At 36.3% G+C, this 17363-nt stretch overlaps 1 protein-coding gene across 1 annotated transcript in view; it reads left to right on the forward strand.

Annotated features, from left to right (window-relative positions):
• The window catches only part of TRDN (triadin), a 231089-nt gene that overhangs the window by 72247 nt on the left and 141479 nt on the right, over positions 1–17363 (forward strand). Inside the window, exons 13-14 of the mRNA XM_087719027.1 lie at positions 2498–2557; positions 15126–15191. Coding sequence (XP_087575153.1) covers positions 2498–2557; positions 15126–15191 — 126 coding nt within the window. The remainder of the gene's footprint in view (positions 1–2497; positions 2558–15125; positions 15192–17363) is intronic.

The raw sequence follows: 17363 nt of genomic DNA on the forward strand, positions 1-17363 counted from the left end.
ATCTGAGATCTGATGGTAGTAAATTTGAAAGTTGTCTTTCAATACAAATACTTTGTGCCAAACAGAAATTTATCTTCTGAATGCAAATTCTTTATAGGAGTCGTATAATCACAGAAGTTAATTCTTTTTGGATTTATGGACTTAGCATGTTGCATCAATTCTTTTGCAGATGTCTATTTTGTACATGCAGATTTACCTTGTTTTTTTTTTAAATGTGCTTTTTAAAATAAAGATGTAGAGCCAATTTGATGTAGTAAGTAAGGTACCAGGTTAGAAACTGGGAGACTGTGAGTTCTAGCCTGCCTTAGATATGAAGCCAGCTGGGTGACTTTGGGCCAATTCTTCTCAGCCCTAGTGCAGAAGATGAAGCAGAAGAAGAAACATAAAACATAGAATAATAGAATTGGAAGGGACCTCAGAGGTCTTCTGATCCAACCCCCTGCTCGAGCGGGGGACCCTATACCATTTCAGTCAAATCTTCAGTGATGGAACACTCATGACATTTGAAGGCAAGCTATTCCATTGATTGAGTGCTCTCACCATTACAAAATTTCTCCTTAGTTCTAGATTACTTCTCTCCTTGGTTAGCTTCCAACCATTGTTTCAAGAAAAAGAAGGAAGAGGAAGAAGAAGAAGAAGAAGAAGAAGAAGAAGAAGAAGAAGAAGAAGAAGAAGAAGAAGAAGAAGAAGAAGAAGAAGAAGAATAGTAGGAAGAGGAGGAGGAAGAGGAGGAGGAGGAGGAGGGGCATTTGATGCACTGGCTGTCAGGCCTGCATTTATATTCCTTTTAGAATTTTGGCCTGCCACAATTTCTCTTATTTCATTATGCTGTTTCTTTAAGTATAGTTAATGGGAGGGGGGATTAGAAGGAGTAGAATTTTGGAATGCATTGTTTTTTATTCTTTGCTAGAAGCCAAGGTCATCCTTTGTCTCCACACCAGTATACCTGACCGGAAGAAGCTGGGCATGGACACCAGTGTAGAAGAAGGAGATTGTACCATGTGATGGATTGTGGGTGTGGGGACAAGATCATGAACTTTTAACTGGGTGGGATTCTGATGTAACTTCCAGAGTTGGGATCCCACAGCTATGTGCCAACATGGCTGCTTTATTAAATTGGAACTTTAAGCATAGTTTTGCCTTCAATTCTGATTTGATTCTACATGGTATTTGGAACGCTGATACTGGCTTTCAAATTTATATACTTTATTAAAATGATTGTGTGTAGGCATCCTCTGAAGTGCAACTGACAAAATTGACACATAGAATTGTGAGCTTTATTTAACACTTATTTCCACATTTTAGCCTATATATAAATTTGTCACTGTTTAATTGATAAATTGCATACATTTGCTCAAGGTAGAGTTCAGTGGTTCTCAACTTGTGGTCTGTGGACCCCTGAGGGCATACAATGTCATCACAGGAGATCCATGAAGGCTTGAAGAAATGTTATGATTTAAATTTTGAGTTAGGTCTTGGGGTCTGTGGCCGTGGGCCTTGGCCACAAAATGTAAGGGGTCTGTGGTGAAGAAAAGGTTGAGAACAACTGGTCTTATTGTCTATTTTCACTTGTCCATTAATATTTTTAATTATTATTTTAATGGGAATTCTAGTCCTTTAACAGAAAATGCTCATGGCGCTGCAATAAGAATTTGTTTTTATCTATTCTCAAAGACCAGTATTGAACAGAAAATATTAAATTTTAAATTAAAATATCTATGGTTATTTAAAGTGACTTAAATCAGTCTTGGAATGGAAATAATGATTAACAAGTAGATGGCTCAGTGGCTAAGATACTGAGCTTGGCGATCAAAAGGTCGACAGTTTGGCGGTTTGAATCCCTAGTGCCGTGTAATGGAGTGTTCTCTCGTTACTTGTCCCAGCTTCTGTCAACCTAGCAGTTTGAAAGCATGTAAAAAGGCAAGTAGAAAAATAGGAACCACCTTTGGTGGGAAGGTAATAACATTCCGTGTGCCTTTGGTATTTAGTCATGCCGACCACATGAGCACGGAGATGTCTTCAGACAGCACTGGCTCTTCGGCTCTGAAATAGAGATGAGCACCATTCCTAGAGTTGGGAAAAACTAGCTCATATGTGTGAGGAAACCTTTACCTTTACCTTACTGTTGTCTTATAAATAAATACCAGAAACATTCCATAGTTCATGAATAGCCCATTTCATGTTGCTGGACTCCAGACACTCAGCTTTACTCCCCATTGAGCATGATAGCTAGGTGATTTGGTCCTTAAAATTAAACGTGATTTAGAGCGTCCTGGCCATTGGAAATACCATATTGGTGCAGAAACCTAAACAAATTTTCTATGGAAGAGTCTTTAAAAAGATACAGAAATACCAATGTTATCATTTATTTCATGATTGGTTACTTCAAGAAATAAAAGCTCATTAAGTGTTCCAGTGCAGTACTCTTTTTTAAATCTTCATTTTAAAAAAATCTAATTATGTCTTATTGCTCTTTTTCTCCCTTATATTCTGCCAGATCAATTTGCATTCTGTCGTTATATGATTGACATGTTTGCACACAGGAATTTGTACACAGGTACTTGAAATGAATACTGTCAATGAAATGTTTGGTTTTTCTCAGAGCTTCTACTATTTTGTGCTCTTCAAATATCTCTGTGTGTGTTTGCGTGTGTGTGTTGTTAAACATGGAAACTGAAGAGTGCACAGGTTAAATAAAGCATATTAACAAATGGCTTGATCCATTAAAGCTTCTAATAATTTTTTCTGTAGTTGCATGCATTTAAGTTAATGTCAATATAAAAAGATGAAATCAGCAGAGATTTGATAAAGAAGTAAGATGCTTTCCTTAGAAGATGGACTGATTGTTTGCATGATGCTTTTATGCCATATAAAAGATAAAATATTTAATTTAGGTAAGATTTTGTTTGTATTTTCTTAAGATAGTAGAAAACATCAAAAGCAGCGACAAATATCTCATAAAGATATTTTAAAACCAGTTGCAGTTTTTATGGTAAAAAAAGTGATTTTGTGTGTGTGTGTGTGTATTATACTGGTATATAACCACACAAACAAACAAACAAACAAACACACACACACACACACACACACACACAGGAAGTACCAGGACCATAGATAAAATCTCCTTTCTGTACAGTTTGCTAAAACTTTCTGACCATAGCTGATAACAATTAACATCATCATGTCATCAATTTTGAGATGAATAACAGATGAAAAAATTGTATTCAAAGCCAAAGAGTGGAAATATAACATTTTTTAAAATCCAAAAGAAACATCCCAATATTTTCCCCCAAACTCTGTCCCTCCCATCTACTTTGCAGCTCTGAAGCTTGTGCCATTGTGATAATAAGGACATGATTGTTTCTGGGGAGGAAAAGTATGGCGACTTGCTAAAATATTTTAGGAAACTAATTATAGTCAAGAAAAAACATGAATTAATTTAAAGTGTGTGAAACTTGAAAGACATTCAAATCCTCTATGTAATAAATATAGTGATTAGGTAGGCTGCCTTTGGAATATGAATAACAGCTCATTTTTTTCCCATTGATCTTGATGAGATTCAAGGTTCTTCAGCTTTTATGGAAAGGGATATAATTACCAATGCTACTTGCCTCATGTTTGTTGACAAAATTAAAATACATTGTGCCTCATGTAGGATATACATCCACTTCCTTTTCTGATATGGCACCCTCTTCCCTATCTTTTCCTAGAATGCCATTTTAAAAACAAGCAGAAATGTATGTTTTTCTGAGTATTGCCAGTTTAATAGACCAAGAATATAAATGTATTGCTTTTGTACCTGGGCATTTTAAAGTGAGTTGCAAATGCTAAAAAAATCCTACAGAAATATTTCCAAGGTTTGTTTCTCAGTATTTATATTCCTAAAGAGCAAATAATTCAAAAAATGCAAAGAAGTATATTCCTAAGAATGTAGTTCTTATCCCAACTAACATAAAGTAAAAGGACTTAAGCAAATGGTTTCTTATTGTTTAGAATGTCAAGACCAAACTCCAATCCACTTCTGAGATATTCCGACAGTTTCCACAACCAAGTTAGGTAGGACTGATAAGGATTGAAGGATGCTAGAGCGCACCAGTTTATTTAATTCCACTATAAATAAAAGGGCTGCTGACATAACCATTTACATGGTTTGGGTGGGAGGCCTATGCATAAGCATAGAAATTGAGAAAATTGACCAAGCAATTAATCATGGTGTGGTTATAGTTATCTAATTCCCATGCTCAACTAACTATGAATCTGAGGGTTAATTGTCCCTTCTGACTTCTGTAACTAAGGCAAACACCTAGAATGGCCCATGAAAATGTAACCTTATAGAATCATAGAGTTGAAAGGGTCTGCTGCAGTCATATGATTCAGTGTCTGGCCTCTCTATATTCTTTGTGACTTTTTGGTCTTTATCCTCCCTCAATTCTAATGGGTTTGAAAAAAGGGACAGAAATGGAAAGGAATGGTTCCTTCTAAACTTGTCAGTAGCAATACCACCATCAATCATTGTGCCACCACAATTGAAGAAGGAAATAAACAGGAAGTGGGCAGTAGGTAATAACCTCCTGGCCTTTTTGCAGTAGCTGCATGCTACTGCATAGTAATCCTGAATAGCATGCTGTTGTGTTTGCTGCTGCACAAAGTTGAGGTAATTGGCTCTGTGTTGCTTACATTTCATAAGCAAGTGAATGTCCTTTGGTAGAGTTCATTCACTAGATTCCAAAATGTAAATAATAACAACAGATCACAGTGAATGAAAATGTTTTTCATGGATTTTATAAAATTTCACATCCTGCCATGTACATAAGTTAGGTTACTCTTTAGAATTCTTGTGAGCTTTAACTGAAGAATATATATTCCTGTTTTTGCATTCAGCAAATATAATTTCCCTTTATGATGGCCTGTTATATGTGGAAAATTCTTTCCTCTGTACTTCTATATGCAAGGGGTTTTGTAATATGCATAATACTGTGCAGAACTGAGGAAAAGAAATACTTCATATTTTACAGTAATGCTTTAAGATAAATCTGGGAAATCTATAAACTTGAAGATGTTTGTAAACAATAATTTCACTAATTCTTGACCATCACTTGAGGCTCCGTTGCATCTTCAAGATATTTATGTTTATTTTAGATCGATGAAATGTTTAATTTCCTAGTGACACAAAATTCATTTTCACTTTCTGTTGATCTTCTGATCAGTAAGAATAAGTCTCCATCTTGTTGCCGGTGGGTCAGAACTTGCAGAAAAATAACCAGACTGTTTTTGTCCCCCCAAAAAATGGGTATTATGTTTCTCATTCAAGAAGCCATTTGGTTTCCCCATATTCCTCAAATGTCCATGACTCTTGCTTGAATCAGTTTATGTTTAGCAAGTATAAAATGAAACCTGGACACTATTACTGCTTTTCCCCCAATAATAATAATATTTTTGATTCGAAGTGTTATTCTATACATATATCCAATCAAGAACTAATTTGAGAAGTGAGGCTCCACAAACAGGTTTCTTAATGCAAGACAGTTCTATCCAAAAACACTAAGCTGAATCAAATGTTCATTCTATAGCCCTCATCAACCCAGGAAAATTTTCAATTACTGTTTATGTCTGCTAGTAGCCACCCCATTAAGTTACTTCAAATGTTTCCCATATTTATCCCATTCTCCTGCAATCTATAGAAATTTTAACCTGCCAAAAAATGGCTTTACGGACCAGCAGGGGGGATAGGAAATGGTTCTGTGCCAGCAGCAGACAACCGCATGCACAACTTCATTTGTGTGAGCGGCAGGCATGCACACCCACCACTCACACAAATGGTGCATGCCCTCATGTGCGCATTTGCTTCTCACGCAAGTGGGGATGTACACTCTCACCCACCACATCCGTGGCGTGGTTCTGAATGGCTCAGGTCCTGGTAGTGGGCCGCAGCTTGGGGATTGGGTATCCCTATCACAGATGACATATTAAATGCCATTCAGTCATGAAATTAGCAGGTAGGTTTGGACGGTTCACACTTTCACAGTTTAACCTAGCTCACACAGTTGTTGTGAAGAAAAGATAAAGGGGTGTGGGGGGGGGGGAGACTGAGTTCCCAGACCAAAAACATATACCAATGAAATACTCTTTGGCTGTAGTCAGCACAGCATGTGGCTTACAACTGGAAATTATGCTTTGCACTGTCCAAGAAACACCTACACTATCTAATTATAAAATACAATAGCAGAGGTGGAAGGGACCTTGGAGGTCTTTTAGTCCAACCCCCTGCCTAGGGAGGAAACTCTATACCATTTCAGACCAATGGCTATCCAATATCTTCTTAAAGACTTCCAGTGTTGGGGCATTCACAACTTCTGGAGGCAAGCTGTTCCACTGATTAATTGTTCTAACTGTCAGGAAATTTCTCCTCAGTTCTAAGTTGCTTCTCTCCTTGATTAGTTTCCACCTGTTGCTTCTTCTTCTACCCTCAGGTACCTTGGAAAATAGTTTGACCCCCTCTTCTTTGTGGCAACCCCTGAGATATTGGAACACTGCTATCATGTCTCCCCTAGTCCTTCTTTTCATTAAACTAGACATACCCAGTTCCTGCAACCGTTCCTCATATGTTTTAGCCTCCAGTCCCCTAATCATCTTTGTTGTTCTTCTCTGCACTCTTTCTAGAGTCTCCACATCTTTTCTACATCGTGGTGACTAAAACTGAATGCAGTATTCTAAGTGTGGCCTTACCAAGGCATTATAAAGTGGTATTAACACTTCACGTGATCTTGATTCTATCCCACTGTTTATGCAATTAGAATCCTTTACAATGAAAAAAAGTAAAAACAGTAAATCATGTTCAATGGGTCCACAACTTCTATCAGATCATGATTCTTACCCCTAGAGTCAATTAGTCCAAGGCAGGGTTTTGGAGGTTTCCATGTATAAAACGATTTTCTTCTTTACAATTGACCCTTTTTTTTTAAAAAAAGAGGCCCCTTGAGGCTTATGGTTGATGGCTGGTTACTCCCAGTATGCTGTTTTAACAGCCGTGATATTTATATTTAATTGTCAACTTTGTAATTTTTTTATTTGTAGCATAAAATAACCAACAAATTATACCAAAGCCAATTAAAATTATTAAATATAAATAAAAACAAAAGGACCAAAGAGATTACAGTGTCGTAGAAAAGAGAGTCAGAGTTCACTTAGAAAAGTGAACACATCACAATAGTACAGGTAGTCCTTGACTTACGACCACAATTGAGGCCAGGATTTATATTGTTAAGTGAGTTTTGCCCTGTTTTACAACATTTCTTGCATCAGTTGTTAAGTGAATTACTGCAGTGGATAAGTTAGTAATTTAAGTGAATCTGGCTTCCCCATTGACTTTGCTTGTTGGAATATCTCAAAATGGGGGACACAGCAATGGCCATAAATATGAACTATTTGCCAAGCATCTTAATTTTGATTACATGATCAGAGGGATGCTGCAAAGGTAGTAACTGTGAAAAATGGTTGTAAGTCCTTTTTGCAGTGCCGTTGTAACTTCGAACAGTCACTAAATGAGCCATCGTAAATTGAGGACATGATGAAGCAGTTGGGAATGCATTTCCAAATGGAAGCAGAAAAAACTCATTTCCTATGTCCAACCTCTTAGCAAACCTGCACGGTGCTTCTCCTGGCAGATCAGCTGGAACAGGTAGTTGTAATCAGGGAGAGGAAGTCTTCAGATAACCTGGCTCCGTGCCATGTAGGACTTTCAAACCAGCACCTTGAATGGTAATCTGGAAGCAAACAGGTAACTAGTGCAGCTCTCGAGCAGAAGTATAATGTATGTCCTTTAAGGGACACATATCACTGCCCATGTTACTGCATTTTGCACCAGGGTAGCCCATGTAGAATGCATTAAAGTAATTCATTTTGGAGGTGACTAAGGTATGAGTGTATAAACCCCATAATCCAGGAATGGGCACAACTAGCGCATAGCACATAGCACATAACACAAAGATACACAAAGGGAGGAGAAATTCAAAACGAATGGAGAAATTATGAGAATACACATAAATGTTTCTGATTTGGCAATCAGATGTAGAAAACAGCTGAAATGAATTTACAGATAGGAACAAATGAGACTAAGCGTAACTAAATTGGAAATACTCTCCTTCTGCTACTCAACCACATGCCTTCCTTTAATTATGCACCATGCTTTAATTATGTGTCTGTGGGGAATTTTAAAAATTCTAAGTATGGAGGGAGCAATATTCATTAAGACCACAGTACATGGGGAGGGGAAGTTTAATTCTAACAAAATTGCCCTCATGCTGTAATTAGCATCAGGGAAACAAGTTCTCACTAGTGTCACTAGTGTCTAGTTTTAATTTTAGTGCTTGGAGTAGTTTTTATCAGGATAATGACTGGAGAAGAAGGATTACATTTCTCTTCCCCCTATCCAGATTATTATTTTTTTTAATTTCCTGAATTGCTTGAAAGATACTGCATTAACTCAATCACTGTTGCTCAGCCTGGTCTACCTAGGAGATTGCTATGAAAATAAAATCCTGGCACCATGGAAGAAAGATAGGATATATATTTCTAATTGTACATCAATAAAGTGGCATAACAAGGAAATGATTTACTTTGCAATTTAATGCAATGTTATTGAATTCTGCTCCTTTGAACCATTATGTGAAATGTGTTTTTATTTTGATATTCACTTTCCGGAATTGTGTCATGCTTTTCCCAAAGAAACGTTATGTATAAGAATCTACATTCTGTTGGCTTTTCCAGCAAACCAGCCTGGCCTGAACAAAACAAAATAAATTATTGATCACTGTTAATTTTAATTCGATTTTTTTAAAAAAAATGTCATTGTCAATTTTAATTGGGTTTGGGATATTCTATTTAATATTTTTTTAACTTTTGTATTATGTGTTTCTTTTAATGTTGTACGCCGCCCTGAGTCCTTGGGAGAAGGGCAGCATATAAATCTAATAAACCTAAACCTACATGCATATGCTATGTCTATTTAGTTTTCAGCTGAGTAGGCAGCCCACCCTTAATAATCAAATGACATCCCATATTGATGGCAAAATGATCTATATTAGATACCATGGTTTGCTTTATGAAAATTGTGTATAAAACTGCATATGAGACAATGAATCCAATAAAAATACACACAAATCTTCAGAGGTTTTTTTTTTTAATTCCAAACTGAAATCTAACTAGCATTAAGAATGAGGAAAGGAGAAATAGGAAGAAGAATTGAAAATACTTCTGTAGAAAATGGTTTGAAAAGATCAATTTGTGAATTGAAGGAATCCATGAATATGCCAAGTCAATTGAACTATGTTTTCCTGAAAATAAAGGTATAATCCTACTACTCCAGTTAGACACAACAGCTAATATCCATTTAAACATATTTATGTAGATAGTTAGGCCTGAATGCAGTATGCCTCTGCCAAGCCTATATTTTGCATGCTAAAAAAACATGACCAATATGTTGTAAAGAATTATAGAAAACAAGATTAGAAAAAGCTTAGCCTGCGAACTTGAAGAGTCATAGCCACTTAAAATACTAAGTAGGTATGCTGTATTTAAAAAGTAACATTTCCTTTAAGTTAAGCTAATCTTCATAGACATGTTCATACAAATTGTGCTGGATAGATTTTTCAGGTTCCAAACTCAGGAATTCCTGGTGATCTAAGTCCATCCTGCTTATCTTCTGAACCACAAAAACCAGATTTCAAGGTGCCTAACACAATATAAGGTCCTTCTATGCACTATGATCTCAAGGTTTATGATCTCAACACTGCTTCTAAATCAAATTATTTCGGAATGACACACAATACCAATAGCATCGATAGAATTTGCCTCAAAGAGGTTTCTTGGAGATCATGCTTGAAGATTTTCCTTAAAAAAATAAGTTAAGTAACACATACTAAATATTTTGAGGGTAAAATTTTAATCACATAAGAAACAGATAGATTTTTAAATTATCATTCATTTTGTCTCTGTTTGTTTATATGTGTGTGTGTTTATGCAAGCTTCTAGGAACATTAACCCTCTGTCAAAAATAACTGTAGTATACCGATAGTAAGAGTAGAAGGACATCCTATTATCTTTCTCTGCTCAATAGCTAATCTATTAGATTTCATAAGCATGTAAATGATTAATTGCACTGGTGCTTATTATTTCTCACTAGACGTATTATAGGCTCCCCACAGGACAAACTGACCTCATGGTATCCTGCAGTGTGCAAGATATCAGCAAGAATATTTTCATTAAGCATTTTGATTACAAACTGTGTGTAGCACTCAGTTGCATTTGGAATTGTATCTAATCCCCTGCTTCCGAAGATAGCTGCAATAATGGGATCTCATTATTTATGAGAACTCTACTTTTAAGCCAGCAGTGTTCACAGCAAACTAAGATGGTGCCAGGGATTTTATTACACAAAGACTTCCACTGTATCCTGATAGCTGATAGAAGTATATAATTCACAGCATTTATATGATGATCTCCCTATGCACATATTGTAGTTTGTGGTTCCTCAAGATTTGCTACAAACTAATAAGAAAGATATAGTTGAGTGAAAAGCTGGACTTAGAAGTTTTGCCAGACTGTTGAATCATTATTTGAATTTACACAACCCTTGAGTTTGTTGACCATTTTGTTTTTACAAGGAATGTTCTCTCACACAGAGAATTAATTAATATGTTCAAGATTTTTTTTTACAATGAGATAGTTTGCAATGACACTGAGAATACCCCATTTCCTAATAAAACAGACTAATTAATAAACAGTTACTGCTCTTTTCTTTTTCCTGCTGCTTTTCATGGTAGCAGAAGTTGCCTTATTTCTATAATGTTATGTGTATTTATTGTACACATTCATTCTCAAATCACTCTGGGGAAAGTATCTGCAAGCATGAATTAGTTCTATCATAATTGCAAACAGTGGTAACAAGGTCTTTTATTTGACTTCCACCAGGCCTTAACTTTCTGTATTTTTACCCTGGTTTTCTTCTTAACTCCTTAACTTCCTACGGTTGGAATGTTGGTTTAGGTTAACCTTGGGCATTTCCTTTGTCTTCTTGTCCTTATTGGTTTTCTTATCTTCATGATTTGCCAATTCATAAATCTTTACACCCAGCTGTTCTTCTATCCTGACTACATTATGACTCCTTGAGATTTCCACCACTTTCTTAAACTCTGTGCTCAAAACTAAACTTCTCATCTTTCCTTCAAAAACTTTATTCTCCTCATTACCTTCTGTGTCCACTGGTTGATATACCTCCACCTCTCTATCAGGTGTGAAGTAATGTTGTTTATAATCTCCTTTCTCTCAAACCTAGTTACCTAACATATTTAAGTATCTCTAATCTTGTGGATTCTGACTTCCTATAGGATATTTTAGAGAACTGCTTAGACCCAAAATTCTTATTTGTCCCCAAAGGGAAAAAATAGTGGAGAGATTATTAAAGAAGATGTACTTGGGATGCTAATTTGGCTTTTTGAACATAACTTGTTTAAATGGAAAGGTATTGCATTTTGTACCAAAATGGTACAAAATGATCCTTCAGGCTGGGATCTCCCACATGGGTTGCAGGGTTCCTTGCAGTCTAGATGTTCTCCCAATCTGGAGCCTTCAGTCAAAAATGACATGTTCACATAAAAGGAAGAATAACATGTCTTTTGCTTTAGCTTTGTCCTGTTGTTGGTTAAGCAAGTTCTGGCGATTATAGAATGATAATGCTGAAAATAAAAATCTCAACCAAAAGATTAGTATTATTGGCCAATATTTTCCCCAGATTGGTGACCCCTCTTTACAGAAAATGTTCTCATTTGCTATTGGCTAATATATTGTAATTTACAAAGTTAGAGTCCAGGGAAAACTTTTAAGGTGGCTTGTGTTTTAAGCATTCAAAGCAAATGAGATAGGAGAAGAATGTTATTTAAAATTACATAGTGATCAGGTGGTGGAAAATATGAGTTCTAAAAAGAGACAAATGTGAAATTGTTTCCTAAGAAAATGTGCTGTTTCCTGAAAAATGATTCAGCCTGTTCTTACAAAAACGTCTGTGCCGCTTTTGAATTTATTTGGTACATCACGCTTTCTCAAAATATAATGTATAAATGAATCACATTATTTTTTCTAGTAAAACCTTACAAGCATACAACATGTAAAACATTTGCAGACATAAACACAAGGTGCAAATACACGTACATACCCTGCTCCTGTCTTTGTTTCCTTTCTGGAGACAGGAAGAGCATGCTGAAACCCACTTAATAGTTCCTCTTGCAATTTTGTACCCAATTCTCACAATTTTTCAGTCATCTGCTTCTACCTAAACCTGTTCTCATTTGGGCAGCATTTCCAGAGCAGAGCTGAATGGATTCAACTTTGCTGCAAGTGGGAGGCAAGAGAGGGAAAGTTACCCATTATAAAGCAACATCTGAAATCTGAGCTATCAGGATAGAATTAGATGGATGCTTACTGTATATTCAAGATTTTAATTTCAGACTAAAACCAATCATCACCTAGTTATAAGGGGTGGGGAGGAAACTGTATGAAGTTTACTGAGCTGCAATGTTTGGAATGTATAGTTCCTACATTTTGATATGCTCTGGTAGTCTTATACAGGACTTCCTGGGGAAATAGGCTCATAACTAGGTAATGCTACCCACTTGCCCTTTTTCCATATTCCTGTTGGTCAGAAGGTTTGGTCATCAAAAATATTGAAGGGAGACAAAAAGTAGGCAAGATAGGTTTCAGGCTGCGGGGTGTCTGTGCATCATTGTTTAGCTCCAATAGAAGTTGGATACCTTGTCCAAATACTCAAAACTGCCTATGTTACCATTGTTCAATTCTGTGGAACAGACACTCTGAACCTCTGAAATCCATCTCATTCTAGAAGAAGAGAGTTTGGTCCTGGCTATCCAGGGACGCAATGGTTCAGTGGCTAAGACGCTGAGCTTGTCGATCGAAAGGTCAGCAGTTCAGCGGTTCGAATCCCTAGTGCTGTGTACCGAGGTGAGCTTCCGTTACTTGTCCCAGCTTCTGCCAACCTAGTAGTTTGAATGCACATAAAAAATACAAGTAAAAAAATAGGGACCACTTTTGGTGCAAAGGTAACAGCGTTCTGGGCACCTTTGTCATTTAGTCATGCTGACTACATGACCATGGAGACGTCTTCGGACAGCGCTGTCTCTTCGGCTTAGAAACAGAGATGAGCATCTCCCCCTACAGTTAGGAATGACTAGCCCATATGTGTAAGGGGAACCTTTACCTTTATCCAGAGGATGGGCTTCAGGGTTTTTTTTTTGTTTTTTTTTACAATCTAGAACAGCCATTCCCAGCTTGGGAATCTCTTTGTGTTGCTCTTCTCCTAAACTGAAACCGAACAACTTTGAAGTCCTCTCATATGGAAGAGGAGACATCAAACTAGTTGTGGGTGAAGTATCCCCCTATGGTTAAGGGCTCTTCGATTTAGTCATTCTTTCATGGATTCTGGGATTCAGCGTAACCCAAGCTGGTGCGGTGCAGAATGTGATTCCTCTTAGATGCAATGTGGAGAATGTATGTCTCAGCTTTCTCCCACAGTGCTCACTGAAGAAGTTCCTGTCAGCCTTCTTTTATACTGCAAACTGTGAGGAAAAAAAACCAAGGGAGTCACTGAAGCAGAGCCACATAGCCACATCATTTAGCTCTTGAAAGGGAGCAGACCAGGCAGGCTTCACTAAGCAGCTTCAAGGGACTGCTTGGTTCAAAGCCTTGTCAAATTGAAGCATGTTGAAATTCCTTTCAGAATGAAAGTGTACCAGAATGACCTCATCCATGTTCAGTCAGAAATTGCATTATATATTTCATAACTTATATCTCCCTTAAAAACTGAGATTTTAAATTCCCACTTGAGAATAGGCAGGTGGGCTGAGTAGGTATTCAAAGTTAAAATGTAGAAGAGGTAAACTATATTGCCATATGTTTGTCAGTGTAAATATATTGCAAATTTGTCAAGGTAAAAGTTTCTATGCCAGTGTGTAATAAAATAACCTAATACGGCAGGCATAAATTTTTATGAATGCATTTGACTGTATTATCTCAAAACTTCAAAGCTTTGGCTGTCATAATCCTGATTTATATCACTAATCATTTTTGTGAGTTCATGCCTGTTTTCAAGATGTATGGAAAGTAACAATAGAAGAAATAAGTTATATCAAAGTATTGTATTATATATATTTTATTAGAGTGAAGGTGGAAAATAGAGGGTTCATGTTTAAAAGAGAAACTAGCAGATTCAGAGGACATTTATTGCCAATATATCCCACATGCAATGGGGTGAGAAAAACATTTTAGCCAGAGTTAGTCTACTTTAGTGGACAAAGGTTTTCTTAACCAAATTAAACATGATTTTGCCCTTGATCCTGGAGAAACAATTTTTTAGCTTTGGTTATGACTCCAGTTATGTTGCCTATGCTAGCCATCTTCTAGAATGGATCATCTGTGGCTGTGGTCACTTGTGGAAAATGTAGATGTCTTTTGCCTGTGTATTCTACCCAAAATGTGGAGAGTAGTAATTCTACTTCTTTCCTTTCTTCACAAAATGATAACATCTTTCACTGAAAAATACATCATCTGCTCATGTTACTCTACAGCTGTTGTCATGCTGACATTTCTACAAAGGTTTGGTAATATGCTACACAAAGTAAAGCAGCTATTAAAGAGTTTATGTCTCTACAACTTGGTAGATGTTCATGAACTAGAAAAGTCCTTTCTATTGCAAGTAGAAGGAAACGGGCTTTCAGGCCAACAATCAAGGGCTATAAATGTGTGATACTTGATTGTATAGATTGATGCTTTTTTTAAACCCTGAATACAAAGTGATCAGCAAATAATTCAGCATTTTTAATTTATATGATTTCACGCTTACTCATCTAAAACTTCAAATCAAAGGGTTTTATTTGTTCTGCCCTCTTTTATTTCTAGGAGATACTTAGCAATATACACAGCAATTCAGAAGAAACTCAATTTTGCTGAGAGACTGGTTTTTGTTTTTAAAGTAATCTCCAAGTGTACTTCATTATATATTATGTATTATTTTGCATATTATTATAATTAATAGCCTTTCATGCCTCTCTTGTGTTCAGAATCTTATCCCCCCTTATTTTTGGAACCGACCTCGGCAATCACAGCTCTTCTCCCAGCTGCTGAAGGTAAGTTCAGTTAACTTCTATTAAAAAACCATTCAGATATTTTTACAGATTATTTTGACCAAAATAGATACTATTATTCAAACTAATATTAGTATCCTATCCTGGGTCAGGGCTGGATATGGAAATAAAGGAAAGCTTAACTTTATCATCCAGAGTCTAAATTCAAAATAGTGCTCAGGATCAAAACAATACAAAGTTTCTAAATTAATCCAAAAACCAAAGCTAGACTACTCCAAATCTATGCTGAGATTCCAGGAAACACAACACAAGAGACAATGCAAAGGAATCCACTCACCAGGTTTCACAAGCAAGCTATTGCTTCCAATAATAAACTGCTCTCATGAAAGAATGTACTAAAAGTTATAGTTACATGATCAGTTGGCTTGAGGTTTGATCTGCCTTAAGCTCTACAAGTATTGAGCAATTCTTAAATGTACTTTTATTTTCAAGACCTTCTCTTGTACATTTGCACACTGATATATCTTTATCGTCTCACATTTGATTTTACATATCTGCCATTTTCATGGACTGTGCTGGTAAATATGGGTCAGAGTCTTGGTCAACATATTCTGGGTTAGTGGAAATTGATTATGGCCAGAGACCATCTGGGTCATGTGATCCAGAGAGCTTAGTGAGATCCCCTGACTCATCCTCTTTATCTCAGAAGTCTTTCTCAGATAAAGTCATAACAATCAGGTTTAAGCTACGAAACTAAAATTGAATCAGCTTTGTTCATCCATTTTTTCTCCAAGATTACCTCTAAATTTGATGACATGTAAAGATTCAGGTTTTAGTCCACTAAAATTTACAGGACCTCTCACTTTTAGAATGGTGTGGGAATAAATGTTTGTCTTTTCCTGATGTTTTTTTGTTCTACTGATGAACATAGTGAGTTAAAGGAGAGAGAAAAGAATTGCCTCCTTGTTCCTTCCCTTGTCATATGCATAGCAGACTACTCTTTGAAATTTCTGCAAATAGAAGCATATAATAATAATTTTGTAAAACTAGGCAAGTAATTGTCAAGTTCTTCATATTACAACATCCTTTAACAATGTCTTTATTTCTGTAAGAAATAAGTAAATAATTAAAAATGGAAAATATGCTCCCAGAAAAACTACTACAACCCTAGCAGGTATAGAGTGGTGGTGATAGTTGTTTTGGTGCCTGACTCAGCATTGGCTTCTGGGGACTAGACTAGTCCCTGAGTTTTCCTTGGCAAGATTTTTCAGAAATGGTTTGCCATTGTCTTCTTCCAAAGTCTGAGAGACAGTGACTGGCCCAGTTGTCATCCAGATCCAAGGTCATCCAGTTGGCTTGATGTTGAGTAAATCATGTTCTCTCAGTTTTTAATCTTGTGTCTTAATCACTGACGCAAACTGGCTGCCATTTCATATGCCCAGTAGTACAATTGTTTAATTCTTGCTGTAAGTATATTTCCATTTCTAGATTTTTTTCTCTCTCTAAACATACTTTCTCTTAGATAAAGACTGGAATGTCTCATTCTTTCAAGAATATCTAGAAATAGGGTACTTCATTAATCAATTAGTTTCCCTTGAAAAAGTTCCAAGCAAAGCTTTTTTTGGTCACTCAAAAAGCCATGAGTATGAAGTATTTAGAGATCTAGCATTGTATGATTGAATAGGGTAAGAGTAGAACTCCATGTAAGAAGCAGGATGAGAAGGTAATAAGAAGCAGATCAGTGCTTACTTTAATGAGACTGTAGCACCTGAAGATGATAGTTTCTTTCCAAAAATTGGATGATAGTTTGACTTCCATTTCCTAGTAAAATATTCTCATATAAATATAGAAGGTAGAGCTGAATTCACAATTTAGTCCCCAAATGCATGATGCTAGGGAGGACATATTGCTTCTGCTTTTGATGAATGCATCTCTTCAGCTTATAAAAAAAACAAAAAACAAAAAAAAACCTTAAGAACTAAATGCTGTTGTGCCACCCTGTTTGTCATAATGGTAAATATTCATTGTGTTAAGTTGTAATTAGTGTTTTAAGCTTTAAATGCTCTGATTTAGTTCCTAATTTTCAGAATTATGAGTTACATTTTGCTTTTGCTGATCCTCAAATGAATTGTAGCCATTATGGGATTGGTTGTGTATATGTTTAATACCAGTGGTGCTATATGCAATCATATTCATAAATTGATGCATGCTGCT

This window comes from Thamnophis sirtalis, unplaced genomic scaffold, assembly GCF_051295495.1.
Source record: "Thamnophis sirtalis isolate CommonGarterSnake01/CBP01778 unplaced genomic scaffold, rThaSir2_p1.2 scaffold_6, whole genome shotgun sequence".
NCBI classification, from domain to species: domain Eukaryota; kingdom Metazoa; phylum Chordata; class Lepidosauria; order Squamata; family Natricidae; genus Thamnophis; species Thamnophis sirtalis.